Source organism: Motacilla alba, chromosome 5, assembly GCF_015832195.1.
Source record: "Motacilla alba alba isolate MOTALB_02 chromosome 5, Motacilla_alba_V1.0_pri, whole genome shotgun sequence".
In the NCBI taxonomy this organism is placed as follows: Eukaryota; Metazoa; Chordata; class Aves; order Passeriformes; family Motacillidae; genus Motacilla; species Motacilla alba.
The window spans coordinates 14,294,309-14,317,380 of NC_052020.1; the positions used below are offsets into that span (position 1 = coordinate 14,294,309).

The 23,072-nt window shown below is 41.1% G+C and overlaps 1 protein-coding gene across 6 annotated transcripts in view; it reads right to left on the reverse strand.

The window, feature by feature from the left end:
• The window catches only part of PTPN5 (protein tyrosine phosphatase non-receptor type 5), a 77,150-nt gene that overhangs the window by 38,835 nt on the left and 15,243 nt on the right, over positions 1-23,072 (reverse strand). For all 6 annotated transcript variants that reach the window (XM_038138539.1, XM_038138535.1, XM_038138536.1 and 3 more), the window contains exon 2: positions 15,697-15,807. In XM_038138539.1, the coding sequence (XP_037994467.1) occupies positions 15,697-15,796 (100 nt within the window). In that variant the 5' untranslated portion in view covers positions 15,797-15,807. The remainder of the gene's footprint in view (positions 1-15,696; positions 15,808-23,072) is intronic.

Genomic DNA, 23,072 nt, shown 5'->3' on the forward strand with positions numbered 1-23,072 from the left:
AAGATCACACTAGAAATATTTGTATTTCATTCATACCGATTCATGGGTTGCTATGCCCATCAAGGGAACTCAGCTGCTCAACAGCTCTCCAGTGACACTGTTTCAGGCTCTCTGAAGATTCAAGAGAACACCACCCCACAGCTTGCTTTTTTTTGTGTTTGGTTGGGGAAATTCAGTGACAATGATGCACATCAAGACTTCAAAATTGAGCTCTTAGCAAGTACAACCACTGATATAAAATGTCTACCTGTTGTTGCTTAGCCTATACAGAAAAACCTACTTCAGTCCTCCATTCTGAAAGACAAACACAGAACTGGCAATAAAATAGCACAACTTTTTCATCATTACCAAACTGCTTAGATAGGCACTGAAATGGCCACTCCCTAATAGTGAAAGGGATAATTTATCCTTGTGTTACAGAGGATAACCCACAATTATCAACTTTCCTTTGGGCTTACTTGTCCAGGGGAGGCAGGTAGCATGGGGAAAGCCAGAAGCCTCCTTCTGAGGAAGGCAAGTATTCTCTGTGGAGTGCTTTGACAGTGCAGAAGAAAAGGGATATCACCTACTTGCCAGGAAAAGTAGTGTACACTTGCACTTTCCAAGCTCAGCTGGTGGAGTCTGGCTGCTGCTTGTGCCAAACTCCAATTACCAAAAGGGAAAGACATCAAGAGAGAGAAAGGAAGAGGGAAAGTCGTGCAAAAAATCTGTGAGCGATTCAGGCAGATAACCGAGGTCTACGTACTTCCAGCCCTGTGTTTCTCCCCTTTCACTGGCAACATTTCTGATAAACTTGAAGAAGAAACTTTCCTCTTTGCTTGAAATAAGTTGTGCTGAAAAGAATACACAGACACTTTGCTATGCTGGGTGGGGGGGACTGCACATCTCCATCCTTAAAGAGCCTCTTCTCATCCTTGAGGGAACAGCAACCTGATGCCAGAGTGTGCAAGCAGAATAGCTGCCTTTCCGCTCAGCAGCTCCCTGCTGAACTGCTGAGTCACACGTTTTCTCTGCACTGAGTTCACACTGCTCCCACTCAGTCCACCTGCCACTTCATCTGGGATGGGTGGGAGGAGAGAAAGAGAGGTGACGGCAGAAAAAATGTTCATATTCACCCAGGACCATTATTATGGTACTGTGGGGTCACATATAAAAGCAAGCCCGCAAGCTGCTACAGAGGGACAGAGAAGAGAAATATTAGACTGCAAAAAAACCTGCCTCTCCCTCTTCTTCAACAGGAGGAGACTGGCCATCAAACAAGCTGCAAACCTCATTTCATTCCCAATCAGTCACCCATGTTACGTGCTTGCTGATATGTTCTGTGAATTTCAGGGTACGGACAAGGCTCTTCGCTGTGATTTAGAAGAGCTTTCAAGTTGCTGTGATTTTTTCAGCAGTCCAACAGCTACTGTGTCATAATTGTCTGGCTGCCACAGGGAAGTGCCACAGTGATGAGTGAAAATATCATCTGGATAGATTCCAGTTCCTAAGGGCATCTTCAGCTGAGTTGCTGCAGTGGAAATGTCCACCAGTTCCAACTTTTATCACGAAATAAGATGAAGAGAAAATCCTAGGCATTTTATTACAGCTTCCATAAAACTCAAGCCTAACAGGAGCCAAAATCTCCTACTACCTAATAAATTCCTGTACAGAAAAGGTCCTCTACTAGCAATGGTGGGAAACATGTTTATCATGATTACTGAGGGTCTAGATTACCCTTAAGTTGGCTGTATACATGGAAATAAACAATTAATTAAACTACCAAGGTAGTATTTTTTCTGTGATTAGAATTCTGTACAGTATATTTTAAGTCATGATAAAAGAAAATGCCCAGAAGTTTCCTAAAATCCTAATAGATTTTATTAAATCCATTTCTGAAAAAAACACTTCTGAAACTAACTTTCAGACTACAAGGACAACTGTCACTACTTTTCAGACTAATGTTTAAGCCACTGTTACTGTTAGCAGAGAAACTGAGGGCTTGTTAGGAGCTAAATAAAGATTTTGTTTTATTAAACAGAATTAATGATTCTGAGTAAAGTAAGCAAGCCTGTTTTTCCCTGTGAGAAAGAATCTATTCTTAGTTAATGTTCAGTCTTACTTTTATGTGATTCTAGTGCAAATATCTGCAAATTTGCTTGTGCTCAATAGACCTGAAATGCAAAGACAAAATCCAGTCTCAGAGGGTGAAGGGACATAGCATTAAAATGCCTTTCTATGTCTACTTCCACTGCCCACCCCACAGAGTAGCTCACTGTAGTGTTGCTCAAGAAACAGTTCATGAAAAAATGATAACTGAAGAGGAAAAGAAATATAGGAAAGAGAAAAGTAAAACTCACAATCTTCTCAAAGTCCCCTGCTTCCCTACAGTTGTTTTTGCTCCAAATAAATAATCAAAAGAATTTGCAAAACACAATTTTAAAGGACAGGATGCTGGCCTATGAAGTCATCCCTGGAGGGGGAAGAATGCAGCCTGACACCAGAGATTTTTGTTTTACTGAAGGGTGAGTCTGGGGGACTTCATTTGATCCGTCACCAAACCCTTCCTTTCTGGAAGAAACCAGATGTTCCAGACAGCACTCCTCTCGTATCTGGGGTCCTACACACTGGTACTGACTGCTTTATAATATACCTAACCCACCTTGTAAGAGAGAAGGTAATTTACCTGATCCTCTCACCAAGTCTCTAGTCCATAACAGCTCACACCAAACAGAGCTCCTAGGAAAAGGCAGCTCAGGATACCTCAGCTGACACCACTTTGAATCAGGTGTGAGCCTCACTTAGATGGGAGCAAGAAGAAAAAAATCCTTGGACTCTGTGCTCTGGAAAGACAGCAAAGAGGAATTGCTAGGAGCCACAAGAAGAAGTAAGGGACTGTCAAATAAAGCAACCATATGGGAAGTATATGGAGCTACTGTACCCTCTGTAGGTCTGACTGCCAGGGTCCTATACTCATAACAACCTGCTATGTGTCTACTAATAATTGGGAAGTTGCTCTTAATTCCCAGTACAAGACTAGTTATGCCCTTGTCCACATCTCCACACTCCCACTACTAAGTCAAATACACAATGGCTCTCCTAATGCTCCCAGGTCTTAACCACAAGATGTGGTGTTAGGCAGAATCCTTTTTCCTTTTGTCCTGTAAAACACCAAGTTAAAGGATATGCCATTTCTCAAGGCAGCCAGGGCCCTTAGAGCAGTGTTTGCTTCAAAACAAAATATTAAATGTGGTGTGAAATTAGAGCTCTTAAGTGAATGCAGACCCTCAGAGGGCAGACACACTGAATATTAACTTGTAATTCACCCACACATAATTAGCAATTGCCATCTTTCAATCAGGGCTCAATTCAAAGCTTCTTTTTGATTCTGTATTCTTTCCACTTAACCCTCTTACAGAGGGTCCATCTGATTAGCACTGAATATTGGATACAATTTAATTTTTTTTAAATAAAGAATGTATTTCTTTGTTATGCTGTTTTCTCCACTGAACAATTTCAAGTGCCTGGTGATAATTTTGGAGCTGCCTTGAGCTTTTGTAAACAAAGTACAAGTTGACTTTCAGTGGAGTTGGTTGTCCCAAATTAATCCCAGGCTGCAAGCTCCCTTTAACACTGAAAATGGAAACCCACAAAGCAGCTCTGTAATTCCACAACTGAAGAGATAAAGGCTTAGACTGCTCATGAATCAGCCTTGCACAGGCAGGGAGAACTGTCAGTGGTGCAGCGATGCAGAGCGAAACGTACAGGCTTGAACTCTCTGAAACAGGATAACCAACCGTCCCCCTTGCAAACCCTAATTATAATTTTTGTGCCTTTACATTTTAACTACAGGATCTATTTAAATGTGCCTGAATGCATAATCAAAGAATAGCAATAATTTAAGAACCAGACAAATATCCTCTTCAATAAAAGAGTGACTCTGACAATTCAAAGAATCAAGCATATTCCGGTATCACACACTTTTGAAAGTATTTGCTATTCATACCACTACAACCTGAATTGGTGTTGCCACACTGCTATTGTTGAAAAAAAAAAAAAAGGATATTTCTTTTCTTAAATTAATAAGTTCCAGAGTACTTCTACAGTCATTATGCTAATACCACTGTGTGTTTCTAATGTCTCCTCAGTGACTGGCCTGGTATTCTGCAGGTATTAGATCTGCTTTCTGCTCTGGTGAATGAGAAGGTTTGCACCTTGAAGCAGAAGGGTGATTTGCTGGCTTCCTGCCAGGTTCAAATGGGAATGTTTTGATGTCATTCATCTGGGGATAGCCTGCTTTACTAAGTGACTCAAATCTTATGCCCTGGAGCCTTCACAAAAAAAAAAATCGTTTAGGAAAGCCACTATCACATTCATTTCAAAGACATTCTCTTTCCTGAGCAAAGTAAATTATATCAAGATCAGTCTCAACAATCATCTTCAGCCACAAACCTGATACATGCCCCAAGGGTATTTGCCACGTATGAGCATTTTGCTTTCTTTCATGCAATCAAAAAGACTATGCCTGCACAGCTTGGCTGCCTCAGAAAGCAACAGTATCACTCAGACCCTCTAATTAAGCCTTGAAATAAATATTTGTAGTGAAAAGGGTGCAGACATCCACAAACAGGACCGATTTTGTCTCTGTATTAGAGCCCTATTTAGAGCTACACCATTATGGGCCCTAATGGAGACTCGGCACAATTAAATTCCATTGTTTCCAGTTCAGTACTCTGCTACCTCTGTAACTGCAGTCCCTTCATGTTACAGGCATGCTTAGACTATCAAAATGCCACAAGAGTAACAGTTTCAAACTCTCCTTCTCCCTAGCTACCACATAGGAGCACAAGAAGTGAACAATTCAAGTAGAAAGTAGTAATAGTCCTGGGTCTAGTCTATCTGGGCTTCTATACTGGGCTCATCAACATGGATACAAAGCCTTAAATAGTAAACTAAAAAGATGCAACAGCTTGCCTTCTCATCCTCTTCCCAGGGAGGAAACATGCACTGAGCAATGTTTTGTCTAGATAGATAAGCAGACATGCACAAGTTGTTACAGCTCTCTGTTGGAGAAGGTGACATGAAAAAAGCACATGCTGGTGATAAGCTTTGCAATTCTTCCGGGAGGATTTTGCACCACTTGTCTGCAATCCTGAGCTTCACTCTACAAAACAACCCAGAGAAACAAACCTCTCATGGACTCATGTGTCCCAAGGCTCCACTCCACCTCACATCACACAGGCTCATGTTGAGTCACTGAAGCAAGAGCTGACATTAATCAACAGGTCACCAGGCTGGCAAGAAAACACCATTTTGGGTCACACAAAAGGAGAGCATTTTTACTTCTGGCTCCAGACTGGGATAACAGCCTAGGGATTTTCATTCTGTACTCCAGCAAATGCTGCAAAATGATGATGATGAGCTGAGGTTGCATGGAAGCAGGTGGCAAGTATGCTGCATGTGTGGGAGGCACACCTGCCAAGAAGGCACACTTATAACCTCTCATTGCTTCAGGTATCAAAGGCATCATAGTGTGTCCTATTCTGAGGATGAAAAGACAGGAATTTAGCTCCTCAACTATGCAACACAAACTGAGACTACTAAAAACTATCATTTTGTCAGGCCTTGATTGGAGCATTTCTTTTCAGAAGCTCCTGATTTCATAACATTTATAATTCAGGTCACCACAAAGGCCCCGAACATATTCTTACAGACTCCTAGTTGTCCCACAGTTTTGTCTCCATGTTGAAATATATCTCCATGTGTATATTACATATTTTGGAATTTGAGTAGTCAATTGCTTCCCTTAGGATGCTCTTTCTGAAGTGTGGGTGACGGTATGTGTCAATGGGAAGCAAGATTTCATCCACAGAGCTGTACTTCGGCTACGCTATCCAGAACACTTCATCTGCATTAACGGTAGATGCCAAATGCCTCATACCAAGTCTCCTCCCACACTTGACTTCAATATGAATAAAGTACTGAGTAATCTTGTAAATCTGATTCTTAGCTTCTAAAAACCAGTGCAGCACTTCCAAACCATCCCACCTCTATCTTCCTCCACATTATTTCAAGATTCTACTAAAATAATTTTTTTTTGTTTGAGCCCAATCATCTCCCAATGCCAATTACACACAACAAAACTGTTTGGTCCTTTCCTGAAGGGTTTGTGTAGAAGGTTTTGGTAGCAGAGTGTGTCGGGGGGGAAGGGGGGGGGCGGGCTACGAGCATGGCTTCTTTGAGAAGCTTCCCCATGTCTGACACTTCTAATGTCAGCCAGCTGGTCAAGGCCAAGCATATCAGATGGTAGGAATGCTGCTGGGATAATCTGTTTAAGGAGAATAAAGTTATGGCATAGAAGCAAATGTGGAATGGCTATGGAAGAACAGAGTGAGACTATCTGAGAGGAACAGCCCTGCAGACAACTGGGTCAGTGCAGGAGGGGCAGGAGGTGCCAGAGCTGGGATTCCCCTGCAGCCCATGGACGAGAAGAGATCCACCTGCAGCCTCTGAAGGAGCCCATGGCAGAGCAGGTAGATGCCCAAAAGAAGGTTGTGACTCCATGGTAAGCTGCAGCAGGATCCTGGCAGGGGGACCTGTAGATGCAGGGAGAGAGGAGCCCATGCTGGAGCAGCCTGTTCCTGAGGGACTACAGCCGCTGGCAGGAATCCATACCGGAGCAGTTCATGAAGGACTGCAGCCCATGGGAAGGACTCATGCTGGAGAAGTTAATGGAGGACTGCCTCCCATGGGAGGGAGGGACCACATGCTGGAGAAGGGTAAGAACTCTTTCCTGAGGAGGAAGCAGAGGCAGAAACAACAGGTGATGAACTGAATGACAACCCCCATTCTTCATCTCCACCAGCCACTGAGAGAGAGGAGACAGAGAATCAGGAATGAAGTTAAGACCAAGGAGGGAGGGGTAGGAGGAAGGTGTTTAAGAGTTGTTTTACTTCTCATTATCCTGCTCTGATTTTGATTGGCAATAAATTCAAGTAATTTCCCTGAGTTCTGCCTGTGACAGTAGCTGGCAAGTGATCTCTCCCAGTATACTTTCTCTCCCTTATGCAGTTCAGAGTGGGGGGGTGACAAAGTGCCTTTGGTGGGTGCCTGGCCTCCAGCAGAAGTCAAATCACCACAATAGCATTAATTATGCTGGAAAGATGATAAAAGGAATGGGCAAGAGCAATATTTTACCCATGGCCCAGGCAGAAGCCCTGTGATGTATTTCAGATATGCTGAGCAGAGTCACAGAACACAAAAGAGTAAGCAGGGCAGTATCAAGTCCTATTTTTGAGGGATAACTGTAACACCATAGTTCATCCTTTCATCTCCACAGATCTTGAAATGATCTTATCAGCTGAACAGACAATAGCATCCCTAAATCCATTCATGCATCCAATAGGAGCAGCACTTTAGTAGCATGTAAAAAAGCCTCAAGAATAAAGGAAGCTTCACCTTCACCAACAGAGCTGTTGCAAAAGCATTTTTCTGTACAGAAAAATAACACAGGCTCTTCAATGTGCTGGCAAAGAACATTCAGAACCTATCAGTACCAGTGAGAACACAGGAAGCTAAAAGGGGCCATTTTGAGAACGCCTGCACAACCTGACAGAAAGAAAAATAACCTATTCTGAAAAATAGGTCTGTATTTGTCTTTGTCTCCCACAGAAGGCATACAAAATGGAAGGCATTTAGTGTCTTTCAGGAGAGCCATCCCTCTTATCAAAAGGCTGCAAAATTGGTCAGATGAAACTTCTATCTGTTTCAGCAGGAATGTTGCCTGTGCAAGGAAGCTGGGACCAAGTCTTACAGTCTAACCAGGTTCTCTTAAATTTCTGTAAGAGACCTTTTTGACATACACAGAGGGAAGATAAAGGCATTCAAACTGCTAAAGACTGTGCAAAGCAGCAGCTTTGGACTGTCATTTGAAGGTCAGTCTCGAACACACAGTATTTATTTTTCTATTGTTAAACAACCTGAGTAGAAAGGACTTTTAATAGAATATGTTAGTTAATTCAATCTGGAACATTAACAGGTTTTTCACAACACTGTAGTATTTTTTCTATGAAAAGCAATGAAAAAATGGTTCTATTTAAAAGTGGTAATAGCTGTAGTCTTTGAACATATGCTTAATGAATAAATCTGTTAGGAAAAATCCTTGTGTGTATTGGAGGGAGGTAGTATGTTTGTTCTCACTTAAAGCGTGCCATGATGGCAATCATCAAAAGCAAATGGCATCTATTGTTGGGACTAAAAAAAAAATTCATTTGGCCATTTACTTTCAGGTGAAATTGCTCTTTTAAATAACACATTCTTTTAGCTAAGCAGCTGAGTTGAAAATAAAGCAATAGCAAATCCATGTCATTAAGGACACCTTTTAAGCTCTTTGGTAGGTGCAAAGAACCACAACATAGTAATATCCAGGCAGCTTGCTGCCACAGCATGGGGTGCAGCACACAGAAAGCCTACAGCCCACAGGGAAGAGGCATTCAGATCCCGTGGGGAGAACAGCCTAACAACCCAGGGCTACCACATGCTGCAGTGGTGGGTGCAATCCCAAGGATGAAATTATATAGGATACAGCAGAACAGGGGACCTGAGCAGAACAGACTCTGTAAAGCTTAAATGACAACCAAAAATCTGGGATGAAAAACACATGAGAACAAACTCAGCCTACTGCTTTGCCATTTGCATGAGCAGGTGGATGAATCTAATAAGCTGGTAGATTTGTTTGTGAAATTAAAATGCCAATTCCATACACTGGGAAGTGTGAAAAATATCCACAGTCAAGCCAGAGTTGGCTGGGTATTTTTAAAAGAAGCTTGACAGATGTTGTGAAAATGTACTGCAAAAGAGTCAAACCTGTCAGTATTTACTCAACTCTTCTGTTGAAGGACTCCATGTTCCTCTCATGGAGTGCCTGAATCTCTCCTTTCTCCACTTAAACTGAGAGTTTAGGCTTCTCAGTTCCACTCTGAATGCTCCAAAGGAAGCTTCACAGAGGCTGAGTCCCCTTCCTGTTCTACTTTTCAATAACATGCTTGACTATGACTCCCTTTTTGTAACACAGCCAGATCTCAGTTGAAAGGTTCATTTTGTGGTGAAAGAGCCACAGGGAACTCCCAAGTTGCATTCAACCAAAATTCCTGGTGCAACACACTGCAGTTGGAAATGTAACAAATCTAATGGGTGAGACCATACCACGATCACCTCTTCTTTGACAACTCTTTTCAGGTAGCAGGGTTGGGACACTGCTTCAGCCCAGCACGAGCCAATGCCTGCTCTCTATCAGTGTTTTTAACTTGTCAATCTTTGTAGTCCCTCCTCTCTCCTTTTAGAGTTTTCCTTGTCAAGATGCAGAGAAGGCCCAGATCTTAACAAAGATCAGAGACCTTGTAGGTGGAAAGAAATAAGATTCACAAAGCAAGTTTTAGGTTCCCAAGATTTCTTTTCCAAGACAGAACAGCGATACAATGAACAAAACATTCCACCATTAAAAGCCCCAATTCTTGAGGCTGGCACTCCACAACTGCTCACCTCTTAAGGTTGTCCTTACTAAAGTACTTTGTTCATTGAGGCTTCTTGTGCTTCCCCATGGTGATGTCACCAGCAGTCATAAGGAAGCATGAAACCTCAGTCAGCAAACTGGTAAGGCAGAGGTCAAGAAACCAGGATTTCCAGAAACAGTAAAAGTTTGAAATATGGTGACAACATTACATTTCCAAAGGGTGTCAAACTTCTGTGAAAGTCCCTGTTGCTGAAGAACAAGCTTAAAAAATAAGTTTATAAAACTGTTGCATATAGACCATGCAACATGTCAGCAAAGTTCTGTTCTCAAAAATGACTAGTTGTTTTACCAGGCTGATTTTCAGCTTATTTGAGCTATGATATTAGTTGGTCCATTAATTAATCAGTTAGTCCAACAAACCAAACCAGTGCCCATGAGGCATGCATATAATTTAGTATGCAACAAAGTGTGCAATTCAAAATACTGCACTGTTTTGGATCTCACATCCCTGAAGCAGGGATACTCTTCAGACTTAAAAATCCATGTTCCATGGCATTAAACTGGGTTCCACAAAACCACTAGACAATGGACTTGCAACAACAAGCAGAGAAAGGAGAAGATAAAACACAGATGGCAAAAGAAGGTGTATGTTTGGGAATAATGGAAAAGAGAATATCTGATAAGAAAGGAAAGAAGGAAAATAAATACAGGGCCATAGAAGAGAAGCCCACAGGAGGAGGAGGAGTGTGAAAAGCCTGACAGAAGGACTGAGTGGAGACTAAAAACAGCATCTGGCAGTAGCTCAAATCAAACAAGGTAGCATATGCAAGAAGTACAGCATACTGAAAACTTCCTTCCTCTTGGGTATTAAATAACCTCAGAATTAAGACAGAGAGTCTTCCCTCCCTCTCCTCTGAAATATCTTGCTCTAAACTCTGAAACAGAAAAAAAAATAACGCAAAACTTTTTGGTGATTGCCATTTCCCAATTACAACTGTGAGCTGTTACTGAAATTTTTCAGACATAAAGCCGCAGAAATCAGACATGGATTTTCATTCATTTTTCTAGTGGGAAACATGACAGTGGGTATCTCATGCCTAAGAGATTTAGGGCATCAAGAGGTCAGATTTTTGAAAGGCCTAGGAAAATTTTCAAAAGCTCCAATGCCCCTAGATAGAGCCCCAGCTCGCTGAAACAATAATTGTTCTTCAAAAGATAGGCCTAAGTTTCATTTTCAAAAGCAGCTTAAAAATATGGATTACATTTCACACTGACAGTGAGAGAACACTGCACAGTTGTTTTTGAAACTGAGACTGACATGGTTTTCAAACTGCTGCCTACCACGTGCTTTTGCTTTCTTTTAATTGTCTGTGAATACAGCACACAAATGTGTCTGCTGTCATTCACAATTAAGAAAATACAGATACAGTCGTGAGAACATCAAATAATACAAACTGGGCAGTGTGAGGACAGCCCAGCATTTCAAATCTTACACTACAAGTGACATTTATGATATTTGAACCTGCACAAAAGCTAAGAATGTCCCACATGGGGAAGAGTTACAGTGCTGGCCAGGGACTAACAGAACTTCAGTTCTGTCACCTCTCACAGGGGTGGAACATGGCCCTACAGGTAGACTTGCCAAGGCAAGCAATGCAACTTCAGGGAATATCCCCCCATGCCCCACCTCTTTTCTTTCATGATGCACAGGCTGCAACATCTACATCTGACTGCACAGCAGGAACAAACTACAACCACAGTCCTTCACCCCGTGACCATCTGGAGCAGGGCTGTAACTGGAGTTTGCTGTTGCTCTCCTCAGGTCCATATGCCTATATTTCCTTCACCAGAACACAGGAAAGCAAAGACAAAAAGTTGATGCCACCCAGAACACTCTGACAAAGTGCACTTGGTCAAATTTATATTCTGTGACAGTCTCTGTTGTCAAAGAACAACCTTAAAAGGTAGGACCTACACAGAGAGAGGCATGAGCAAAGAGGGGAGAACTGTCCTAATCTGAATGATGAAAGGAGAATTGGCAGAACAGCCCTGAATAATCCCTGGAGGGGAGTGACAGCCCAGAGATACTATTTTGCTGCCCGTGTAGCAGTGGAGACACAGTAGAATGTACTTTCACCTTGGACTTAGGATGCCAATCTCCATAGGGACGGACAGAAACTGTTTTAAAAACCCCAGACTTTGTGATCTACCTTTGAAATACAGCTGCCTGTCTGCTAGAGGTCCTGGATCTTACCGTATTAAGTATGCACCAATGTTTTGTCAGTATATGCTGATCATTCTCTGTACATCGTTGAACTTTTCAAATTATATTCTTGTATTAAGATTTGAAGACTGAAATCCAGGAACATATCAGCAAATGATTCTGTTGTGTTTTCATGCAGTATGCCTGAAAGGTATAAAAAAATTCCAGCTTTCACTGGAACTTCTTCGGAAAGAAAATAATCAGTTCCCTTAAATGTGCATGAAATCCCAGTGTGAATAACGAATACCCTGGGTATTCAACAATAAGATAACCTTGATGTTGTGACTGCTGTGCTGGGCTAATGGAGCCAGCAGAGGAGTAAATATAGGTCAAGGAACACCATCAACAGGGTCAAGCCTTTAAATTACAAATTCCAGTTTACCAATTACCTTTACTTAGTGTGAAGCAAGATAATTCCATGCAGAGCATAGAAAGAGAATGAAGAGCATCAAGTCAAATCACCACCTGTCTAGCTTGAGAAAGGATCAAGTGTAAAAAGGAGTAACAGAAAAAATCCCCCAAAACCTATGAACTTATCCAGCCCTTAAAAAAGATGTGATAATACTGAAAGAAACTGTATTAAAACTGTTCTAAATCAATAGAGCTATCTAAATCAATAGGACATAGAACTAAAACTGGCACATGAAAATTTACCAAACAGATGCTTGTCAAAAAGAATGGACTGATTTTTAATTTAACTCTTTATTGAAATCAGGGTCCCTGACCTGTAGATAGTGTTCCTTGGCACTGCAAACTGCCTCATCCTCATCATCTCTGATTCTTAAATGCCATTAGGAGATGAACTGAGATTTTTATTGGTTTAATTTTCTACAGTGTTTTGTGTACACACTGCAGAATAAACTTGCTTTATTAAAGATTTGACTGAAAGGCTTCAAATTCAAACTGTCAACCCAAGCGCACACTCCAGAAATAGTATGTTAATTTTGCTCATCCCCACAGTCACTCATGTGACCTCTTTTATCTGTATCCTGCTTCCCACCCGCACAAGAGCAGCTCGTGGCTCTGTCGTGCAGCTACCGCAAAACTTTTCAGGCATCCAGAAACACCATCCAGTTTCATTTCACTCACTCCGTTTCTTCTTCATGCACTGTGCTATATGTGAGCATGTGAACATGAGGCAGTTCTGTGAAATAAGTAGACTTATGATTACCTAAAATGACCATTTTTCAATCCAGTCCATAATTTTACGGTTTCACCATCTGTATTAACTGGCTTGCATCAACATATTCTAACAGTTTCCAAAGGAATCTTTCAGAATTTTAATTTGCCCTCCAACCTACCCTAATCAAGTCGTGCCTTGGAAGTTTCTCATTCGCTTCTGCGCCCTGCAATGCAAGCAGCATTTTCTTTGTACGAATTTAATTGATTGCTCAACTTAAGCACTACAACATTGAAGACCTCTGGCCACATTCTGCATTGTATTTTATGCAACACTGAAGTTTATTATTGTGTTTCTGACAGCTGAACTTTTTTCTAGCCTTTTCTTTGCCAAATTTGAAACAAGGGCCAGTCTACAGTCCTATGACAATTCCTGGAGAATGATTTCTACTTCAAACATTCATTGGAGCATCTTCCATCAGATTAAAGATATGGATTTGAATTTTATACACCTGACTCTTTCCTGAAATTAGCATCACTGATACTTTCTAAGTGCCTTTGCCTCTTGTGCCAAAAGCAGTCTGCTCAGCTACCTCAGACTGAGGTCTTTCCAGGGTACTTTTCAGCAAGCACACTTGCCAGGGGCAGCCTCCAGACACAGAATTCCTCCCATGGTACTTTAGCAATTCTTCCATGCTGGCTCTACCAAGTTAACATGAAAGGAAGCGCATGACCTTCAGCTCACATTCAGTTGGGAAGTTTTAGCACAGTTTCTTTGTTGGAACTATTCTACTTTGATGTCACATGTTAAATGACTGTCGATCTTTTCTTTCTCCCTTCCCACACCAGGTTTTTCCAGGCTAAGCTTTTCTGCAAGGCAGAACTACCTACGCCTTATTCTGCAATAAAAACAAAACTGCTTGAAAAACTTCCCTTTGTATTGCCCACATATAAAGTGTAAGGCAGTACTCACTGCTGGATTAAAGATCTTTTTCAATTAAGGACCTACAGGCTCTGTGCATGAACGCTGGGTATTTTGGCCTTAAGATGAGAGAAGGGCAGTGTCAAGGCCTGAGCAAAGACACAAGGGGAAGAAGTGAAGACCGTTATAAACCAGGAAGGGAAAAAGTAATAGTAAATAAATAGTGTTATTCTACCAGAGCCATTCACACATTTCCCCCCAAAAGCTGTCAAACTGGTGGATGGGAAATAGAAAGTGAAACATGAAAGAGCTCTGAACACACTCAGTAGCCCTAAGAATCATATACTGGATTTATAGCACATAAATTTTTATTTTTTTTAATCTATCCAGATAAAAAAAAGAGGGGGTGTGGTTTCTGTGTTGGTGGATGGAACAAATTTACCTTAACTCCATACTTTTAACTACATTTTACTGCAAATTTCAGTAGGGGATAAATTTGATACACACAGTGAAGTGATTTCTGAATTCATTATTTTGTATAACCAGCGGAATGGTGCTCATGTCTTGCTTTGAAATTAATACAGTCTATAAGTGTCATATAACACAACTTATCATACTTTTACTTATGCCAAACTATCAAGAATAAGTGCTTTGAGGCAAAATGTGTGTTTGTCATTTATTGCATGTTTGTACATGTCCTAACATAATGAGATTTGCAATTATTTTGCCCAATTACCCAGCATCTCAATAAAAAAACCCACCAGCTCATTGATGTTTCATGGCCTTGGTTTAACACCGGCCTCAAATGATCTGGACAAGTTTGTAAAAAACACCGAAATGTGTAACACTAACATGACTTTCTGAGCTTACAGAAAAGACAGCACCTCCTTTCTGCCATCAAATGAGAGCCAGGCATTGATTTTCAGCTGCCCAAATCTGACCCCTTAGATCTAATTTGTGAAGAAGATAGGAATGCCCAGGAAAAATACCTGTAAGTTACCTGAAGTTTTTCCAGGATTCTTACATAAATAAGATTACAGCTCATAAAGGGCTTTTTAGCAGTAAATTATACAGAAAGAACTCATTCCCTCACAGCTTATTTGCATAGAGAACATGCTTTTGCCCTTCAAATACCCCCTTATAAAGGTTTTAAGCATCCTCTTTCCATAAACTGGGTCTTCTTTGCAGTGGGGAGTTGATACCAAGGGCCCACATCAGATGCACTGGTTCCTGCAGCATAAAAACAACCAGAAACTGCAGCAGTCTGCAAGGAGGTACCAATAGCCAGTCCAAGTGCAGCATTAACTGCAACCAGTAAATAAATTAGGCAACCAAGCAATAAAACCAAAAAAGGTTTATCTACACTGGATGCAGGATTCAAAGCCCTAGTTGCTCCAAGAGCCCTCACTATGCAGACAGGAAACTTTCCTGTGAGAGACAGAATATGTTTAGAAACAAGTCCAGAATGGCTTGAAAACACCCACTTCTTGATGATTAAACAAAATGAATCTATTTACAGTTTACCATGAATCAATTATAAAGAAAGAAAGAAAAAAATGCATCAAACAGCTATGGACTGGATTTAAAAGGACTTCCTAAGGAGCTTTTAAGAGACAAAGGCTCAATCCTTTAGGCTATGAAATGTGAGTGAGAAAGAATTGCATAGACATCTGGTAGGCAGTAGAGAAAAAATGGACTCTGAATGATGGGAGAACAAAGCCAGGTTAAAATATATACTCCACCATGGAAAGACCTAGCAAAAACTACCTTCCATGTTAACTGGGCTTTGCAAAGCACTCAAAACCTGAAAATTAGGATAAGTTCTGAAGGAGTTTATGGCAGTATTTTTCATCTGTACTGAAGTGACAGCATGATAACTCTCATCTTCCTTGTCTTACTTACCATCTGACTTGCACTCAGTCCTTTCAGTCACATAGTAACTTGGTTCCAATGCCTGCTCCAGGACAGACAGTCCTCTGGGATTATCATTTACGTCCTTCATGCACTAGAATCCTGAAAAATAAAGGAATAATCTAAGCTTTAACACTATCAGATGTCTAAGAACCATTCAGGGCTTTTACACACAATTCTTCTTGACAGTAAATTCTAAAAGACCGTGACGAGCTGTTCATCCATAAAGAAAGAGTCAACCCACTAATGTGTGGGGTGAGGTGAAACATGGAAAGGAGATGAAGTATATTGCCATATTATCATTGATGAACATGCTTTTGCTTATTGCCTGCATAAAGGAACTGCAATCTACCAGAACCAAAGAGTATGTACCACAAAATGTTTTAATATTTAAGGAAAATGAGGCAATCCATAAACTAAGCTCCCTTAGGAGCCATCTGCTCCATAAGAAAAAAGCCTTCAGCTGAAATAATAACTCTTCATTTCACTTAAATCTCCAAGAGGGCTTAAAGGTCTGAATACAAGACAAAAGCCCCTTTTTTTTTTGTTAAGGACTGTTGAATGTGTCATACCCATCACACAGTGGGGCTAACTGAACACATAATTTGGGAACAGTCCATCATAAACTCAGAGACCATGTGTCCAACATGCCACTAAAAGATCTCTTTCTCCTTCACACATTCAGCTAAAGGAGAGGCCAGAGATGCCTTTTTCTGTCCAGATGATAAAGTGCTCTGCCTCTGAAGCTTTCATGATTTGTCATCTACTTCTAAAGGACCTTGCACTGTGAACATCAGGCCAGTTCGTTCAGTCTCTTCCAAAGCCCACAGAGACAAACAGAACTCTTTATATTGATGCCAGTACACTGTGCCTCACAAATCCAATCAAGAAATCTCCTAGGAACACGAGTTTAAAGGGCTAAATTCTGAAGTGTTCTCTCCTACAGAGGTATTATTGAAATCCTTTGACTAGAAAATGATCTTTCTGATTCTGAACAGGCTAATAAATCCAAGATTATTTAGATATGCAGACTTTATCTCTGACACTGGGATACAAGGTGCTGCATACAGAGCTGTACATTTGTATGTTAAAGAACATATTTAAAAGCAAGTCACATCCTTAGAAGACACTAGTATACAAGAAGACAGCATCTAGTAAAAGCAAAACAGCAGAGTAGTGTGAGAGGCACTCCTCAAAAAATCATCTGATGCAATATAGCACATCTTAGCACTAAGCTATCCTCTGCTACCCAGGACAAGGGATTACTAAGGAATGAAAACTGGCTGCAAAGGCCTAGATACATGCTGTCTCTTTCACTTGTAGTAATACCAACATAGTATGTAGGTCCAAGAATAAGAATTATTGTGTACCCAGTGTGTCTCCAAACATAACCCAAAAGTTATTCCTAAAACCGGAAAGAAATAAGAATACATCATACGGATGGTATTTATACTTTTACAGCCACTTAGAAACACCTCTCTTTCCTTCCCAAGAAAATATGACAACCGATTAGTTTCAGCTAGATGTTTTTGTTAAGTTAGTTTTCTGATGTGATCTCTTCTGTCCAGGCTTAAACCAGAAAAGATGTCTTGTAGGCAAGTCCCAAAGGAAGTCAACCTTCTTTTACAGAGCAGGTGCTACTAAAAACAACTTAAAAGCCTCATGAAAAGCTGGTGCGGACAGTTCTGAGTCTACCATCAGCACCTGCACTGCCCCTCAAACTTGTCAATGACATAATTGCCAGTTGTATGCAACAACTCCAAAGAAACAGGCTTTGCAATGCACTCATGTCCCTCCAGCAGAACTGTCACGAGGTGCAGAGCCAAGGAGTAACTGGATTTCGTAAGAGACTTTGTGTCTTTTGGCTCACTACTGAAGGCCAAATTACACCCCTAGACTCCACCTTATTAGTGCTCTAATAAAGGATGTTATACCTTTCTACACAGCACTTCTTGTCTTGACACAGAGGGCTCTGGTATCTGAACAGGTTGCCCCAGCAAGCAAAGGTTATCACTTCTGCTAAGTGGAAATGTAATTAACTCTGCATGCCCTCAGTCCAATGCAAGCAGAAGACAAGAGCTAAAATTCAAGCCAGAAGTGGTTTGTAATTTTGAAAAAGTAGAGTAAGAATGTTTACATTTAGTTACTGTGGTTACACAAGGTAACCAGATTGCATGTAGTTTTTGGCATAGAGCTCTTACAATGACAGTAGCCCCAAACGCTTTCTTTGACCTCCCTTAGTGCCTGCAGTTCACCACAACATTCAAATACTGGTGTATAACTGTTTTCTTTGCACACTGCGTACAAAGAACCTGGTATCACAACATTTCCAAAGAGGCCAAATGAATAAGAATTAATGTTGAAGCTCTATACTCTTCTATAAAGAGAGAGTTGCCTCTTCCTAAACTACATTCTACTGCTGTATTCTGCATTCAGTGCAGGTGCCTTGCCAGACTCCACACTTAATTCCGTTCTTTATACTGCTTCCAAACTCAAGCATTCTTCCTGCTTCCTCTTTCCCCATCATTTAATTTAGGGACAGGTGTAGTTTTACACTGGTTAAAGAAATACCCATCTATTGCCTAATATGTCCTGTATTTGTCTCTCCAACAGCATGTGAATGATCAAAGGAAAATACCACTAAAGCAAGGTAGGAATCATTCCTGCCTCTGAAATAGATAAAGGCTTATTTTCAATCAACACACATCTTGCAGTTATTATCAGTGCAAAACTGATATGAAAACAATGCTGAATCTGGCAGCATCTTACACCTACTATATACTGATGTAGAAGACATAATTCCATATGCCCTTGACTATAAGGAAAACCTTCAAGGCCAAGTCGTTTCACAGAAAGCAGCTCACATTAGACAATAAAGGCAAGACAACTGCATGACTTTCCTTCTGAAACTCTGGTGTGTCCTTTGTTATTCTGACACGAGCAGCTACAACCAGCCACAGGAGCACTCACTCATGTGCAAAAGTGCCAGCAAAATCAGGCTCCGAGTTAAGAGAAGATTTTGGCACCTAATTTTGAGCTGTGTGAAAGCCCTAGAGGATGTGTCACAGAGGACTGAGAAGCAATTGCCAAATTCCTGGTAGCAAATATCCAGAAGCCCATTCAGACTACATGGAACCAAGAATGACTTTAGCTTGTGCTATGTATGAGGAAAATTCCAAGTTTTTAAGCTACCAAGTTAATTATTGCTGAAAAGAATGGCATGGTCTGCCCAGGTGCAAGGAAAAATTGTACACACAATTATCGGTATACACATCCTGGCACTGACAGGATAACAAGGCAGGTTAAATCACAGAACAGTAATGCAATTGCAGAGGATGAAACACAGAATGATAAAATGGTTCATTGCTCCTGTTCATTTTTTCCCTCTTTGGGAAGGATATAGCACCTATTCCAAAGGACATATCATTCAGACAATCCATAGCGATGTTGTAGATTAAGTGAGGGAACATCTTACAACCCCCAGACAAGACTATTTGCCCAAAATGAGACTACATGGAGCCACACACTCTCCTTTTGTCCTTACATTCCCTTTTCTCCCTCTTGAGAATGGATAAACCAGAAGACAGAGCTAAGACTCTTGGGGCAGAGGAACAGAAAAATGTTATTAAAATGAAGTGTGCACATAAGTGGTTTCTGTCTTGGGATCTGAAGACCAAGTTTAATTAAGCACCTGGATGGAAAGCACAGCTTATATAACACAGACTATCTGAGGACTGCCATCCCAGTCATTCCACACAACCCTTTCTAACTGCTAGTCCACATAAGAGCAATTTTTACTGGCAAAACCAACATAAGAGGGATGAGGGATCAGGATGTCAACTTAGAGATCAAGAAAGAAGAAGCAGGCACCTAAAACAGAGTAAATAGAGACCAATCCATATTACACATGCTATGGAATAGCTCTGTAAGGGAAACAGGGCTTTGTTCCTTCTTTAACTCAAAACTTAGTTTGTCATTAGATAGTGCTAAATAGATACTGACAGATTCTGCCACTGTCAATGAAAGCTTGGAAATGTCCAATTTTCCAATGTCCTGGAAAACCTCTGAGGACTTCAGCTCTGCTCTACCTGTACTCTGTAAGTCTACTTTCCACAATACTGTATCTTTATGAGACATCAGTAAAAAGCATGATAAACTTGAAGAAATTCTATCTCTGGGAACAAGAGAGATTTGTTCATTGAACACTGGCTCATCACTGGTTGTGAGGCCACAGCTCTGTATCTCAGTGATTTGAGAGTCTGTCTTTGGTTTCCTGCTTCTCCATTTTTTTTTCAGATTCAGTTCAAGAGACTGCCTACCGTTCTGTGGTTGTAGAGCTCTTAGCTCAGAAGGTCCTTAATATTTCTTGAGGAATTTGTATGAGTCCACCATCCAAACCATCAACACATGAGGTTCACATTGTGTTGCATTTAGCATGATCTAACCTTTCACTGCTGCAGAAAGAGAGGGGTTTGTTTCATCCTGTTCAGTTTCCTCTACTGCATCCTGTCCCCCTGTCTTAGCTATCCATGCAGCAACAAGGCTGCTTCAGCTTGCAGAACTGACAAAAAACTAACTAACTGGGTGGGGTGTGGATTAGCCATCACTGAGGGAAAGAAAAGGGGACCCTCTTCAGAGGAAGCTCAGTGCTAGATTAAATGCTGAGATGAACTGCACTCTGCTTACAGGGATTTACAGGACTTCCCTGGGGGTTCAGCTCATTGTACATCCACATGCACATTGTAAAACTAAGGCTAAGCAAGTATGAAATGAAATTCAACTCCTTTGTTACAGCATAATGATTTTTGTGAACACCTCCCACCAATTTTACCCAAAAAAGAGTGATCAAAATTCAATCAGGGCAAAAGTATTAATAAAAAAATTAAATAGGAACCCAAACATTAAATACAAAGCTTTAAAACAATATTCCCACTGGGGAAAAAAAAAATCTCACTTTCTTAAAAAAGCTTTTTTCTAGCCACTAAATAAAGGTAAACTCAGAAAATTACACATGATATGCACAGCCATCCTAGAAAGCATTTATAGCAGTTACTTGAAATTCTGATGTCACTCACAACAGATACATCAGCTGGTCGTTCTAAAAACTTGATCATATATTAAAAGCTATGACAAATATTGTTTTCTGTGCATAGAGATAAACATCCTGCTCAAAGATCTGAACTCCTATTTAAAAACAAAACCAAACATTAAGAATAAAAAGCACCCGGTGTGGTTCTGAGACACATATGTGGCTGCATTGCATATTCCCTGCCTACACTGGCAGTGTGGGAGCTGTTAGTCATCTAATGCGCAGATCTGCTTGGCACCATGCCTTCACTTTGGCATGCAGGCAGGGAAGATGATCACCCATTTGTTGTATCCCTACATCTTCACTGCAGGTACATCAGGCAGCGTGACCAGGCCCTCCGAGTTCAAGCTGCAGGCTGCTGGGAGGCAGAACAGTTCAGAGTGAAGCCCAAGGACTGGGAGGTTCTTAAGCATATTTGTGAAAGAAAGGGCAACTTTTAAATTTATACTGTTTGGACACATTCCCTGTTGGGACCTAACAACATGTTTATTTAAGAATAAGGACTTTTTATTGAATAAAGGCCTAATTTAGTTTTGCTTTCAGCTCTGGCACAGATCCTTTCACAATTTTCAAGGGCATGAGAGGTTCTTGGGCTGGTTTGCTTTAACTGTTTTGCTCTGCCTCTGTTCTGGAGCGCCCTGGAACAGAACCTAAATCTAGTTTTCGAGTAAGGCTGTCATAAAACTTCATTGCCCAGACTACAGCAAGATCAGACACCCCATCCTTTTGGGATCCCAATTTCATTTGAGCTATACAAAACACATACAAGAAAGGTGGGCTTTTTTAGTGTCATGATCATGGTGAAATTTGAAGAGTAAGGGTGCCTCAATGCTGTCAGACTTTGAAGGAATAGCTCTGGCCATTTCCCTCCCAATGTCCTTGAATACTGCAAACTGGTATTTTTCCATGAGATGCTTCACACTGCAACCTCTTTTGTACAGAATTAACAAAGCACCAAAGCACCTGTTTTCTGACACACAAGGGAAGTGTTTTGAGTGGAGGTAGCTCATGCCAGTGCTTTGATATCTCAGTGCTGAAACCACTTCACTCTGACTACTGCACTTACATCAAGCACAAGTCTCACACTGCTCCACTCCACTGCAGAAACCAGCAAGGCCAGCCTTAAGAGTTATCTGGGACTACCCTGCAGGACCTCTCTAAACCCCTTGCTTATTCTAACTGCCTTCAGCAATATGGGCTGCCGTGTCCACACTGGTTTTGACCCAAATGTGCACAAGTTTAGACTCCCCAGGACTGCAGTGTACTGCAGTTACTTACTTGGTGTAATGAACACTGAGTGCAGTCAGCAGACATATCTCACTGAAGGGAACAGCTTTTGACAAGCAGGAGTTCAGAACAGGTAAGATCTGGTCTGATCTAGTGGAGCTCTCTTTAAATTTGATGACAGTAAGAAGAAATATGTGGGAAGCATCCACAATAACCAACCATCTCAAGTTAATTAGCAATTAATTTAGTGAGCTACTAAAGTCTAGTGAAGATGAATCCTGGGAGATTCTGGTCACAGTTTCCCTGATGTAAATCTAGATTAACTCCTAGAGCGAATATCAATCTCCATGACAGTTACTTCAGATTTACACCCAGCTACTCTGAATTTGTGCACTTGTTTTCACCGCCGTGTGGGAGATCTGTCTCAACACAAATCAGCTCTGCTCTCATGAAGATGCTGCAAGATACACAGAGTTACACTTCTGTGAAAACCCAACCTCGGTGAAAAGGGGAAATTAAATTCTCCACTGATGAAACCTAAGCCTCCCACATAACAAACAAAAACTCTGCTACAGAGCCTGCCACTACAAGTGGTCACAATAGCTTCCTTAGTTCTCAGTCTTCATGCAGTAAGGACAATTCCCACACTGGATTTCACAAAGCACAACAGCAAGCATCGAAATTACTACATTCCTCTGCCTAGGACTCCTAAGAGTATTAGGAATACCAGATCTACGGAGTCAGTTTTGAGTCCAGTCTTTCAACCCCAGCCAAATCCCCACAATCGTTCAAGGTCATCTTTCTAAGAGGCTACAGAGAGAGCAAACATGTTCTGGCTATTAGCACTGACACTTGTGATACAGACTGCAGCTGCATCAGAGAAATTTGATATGAAAACAGGAGATATTGTCCAGCCACATGGCCTGTCACCCTTTTCCCAGTTTTACTCAGTTCTGCATCCACTTCTCTGCACAGCCACAACTTTCCCCCTTCTTTATCCCTAAGTTAACCACTGATATAATGCCACTTCCCACCCACATGAATCTCAATC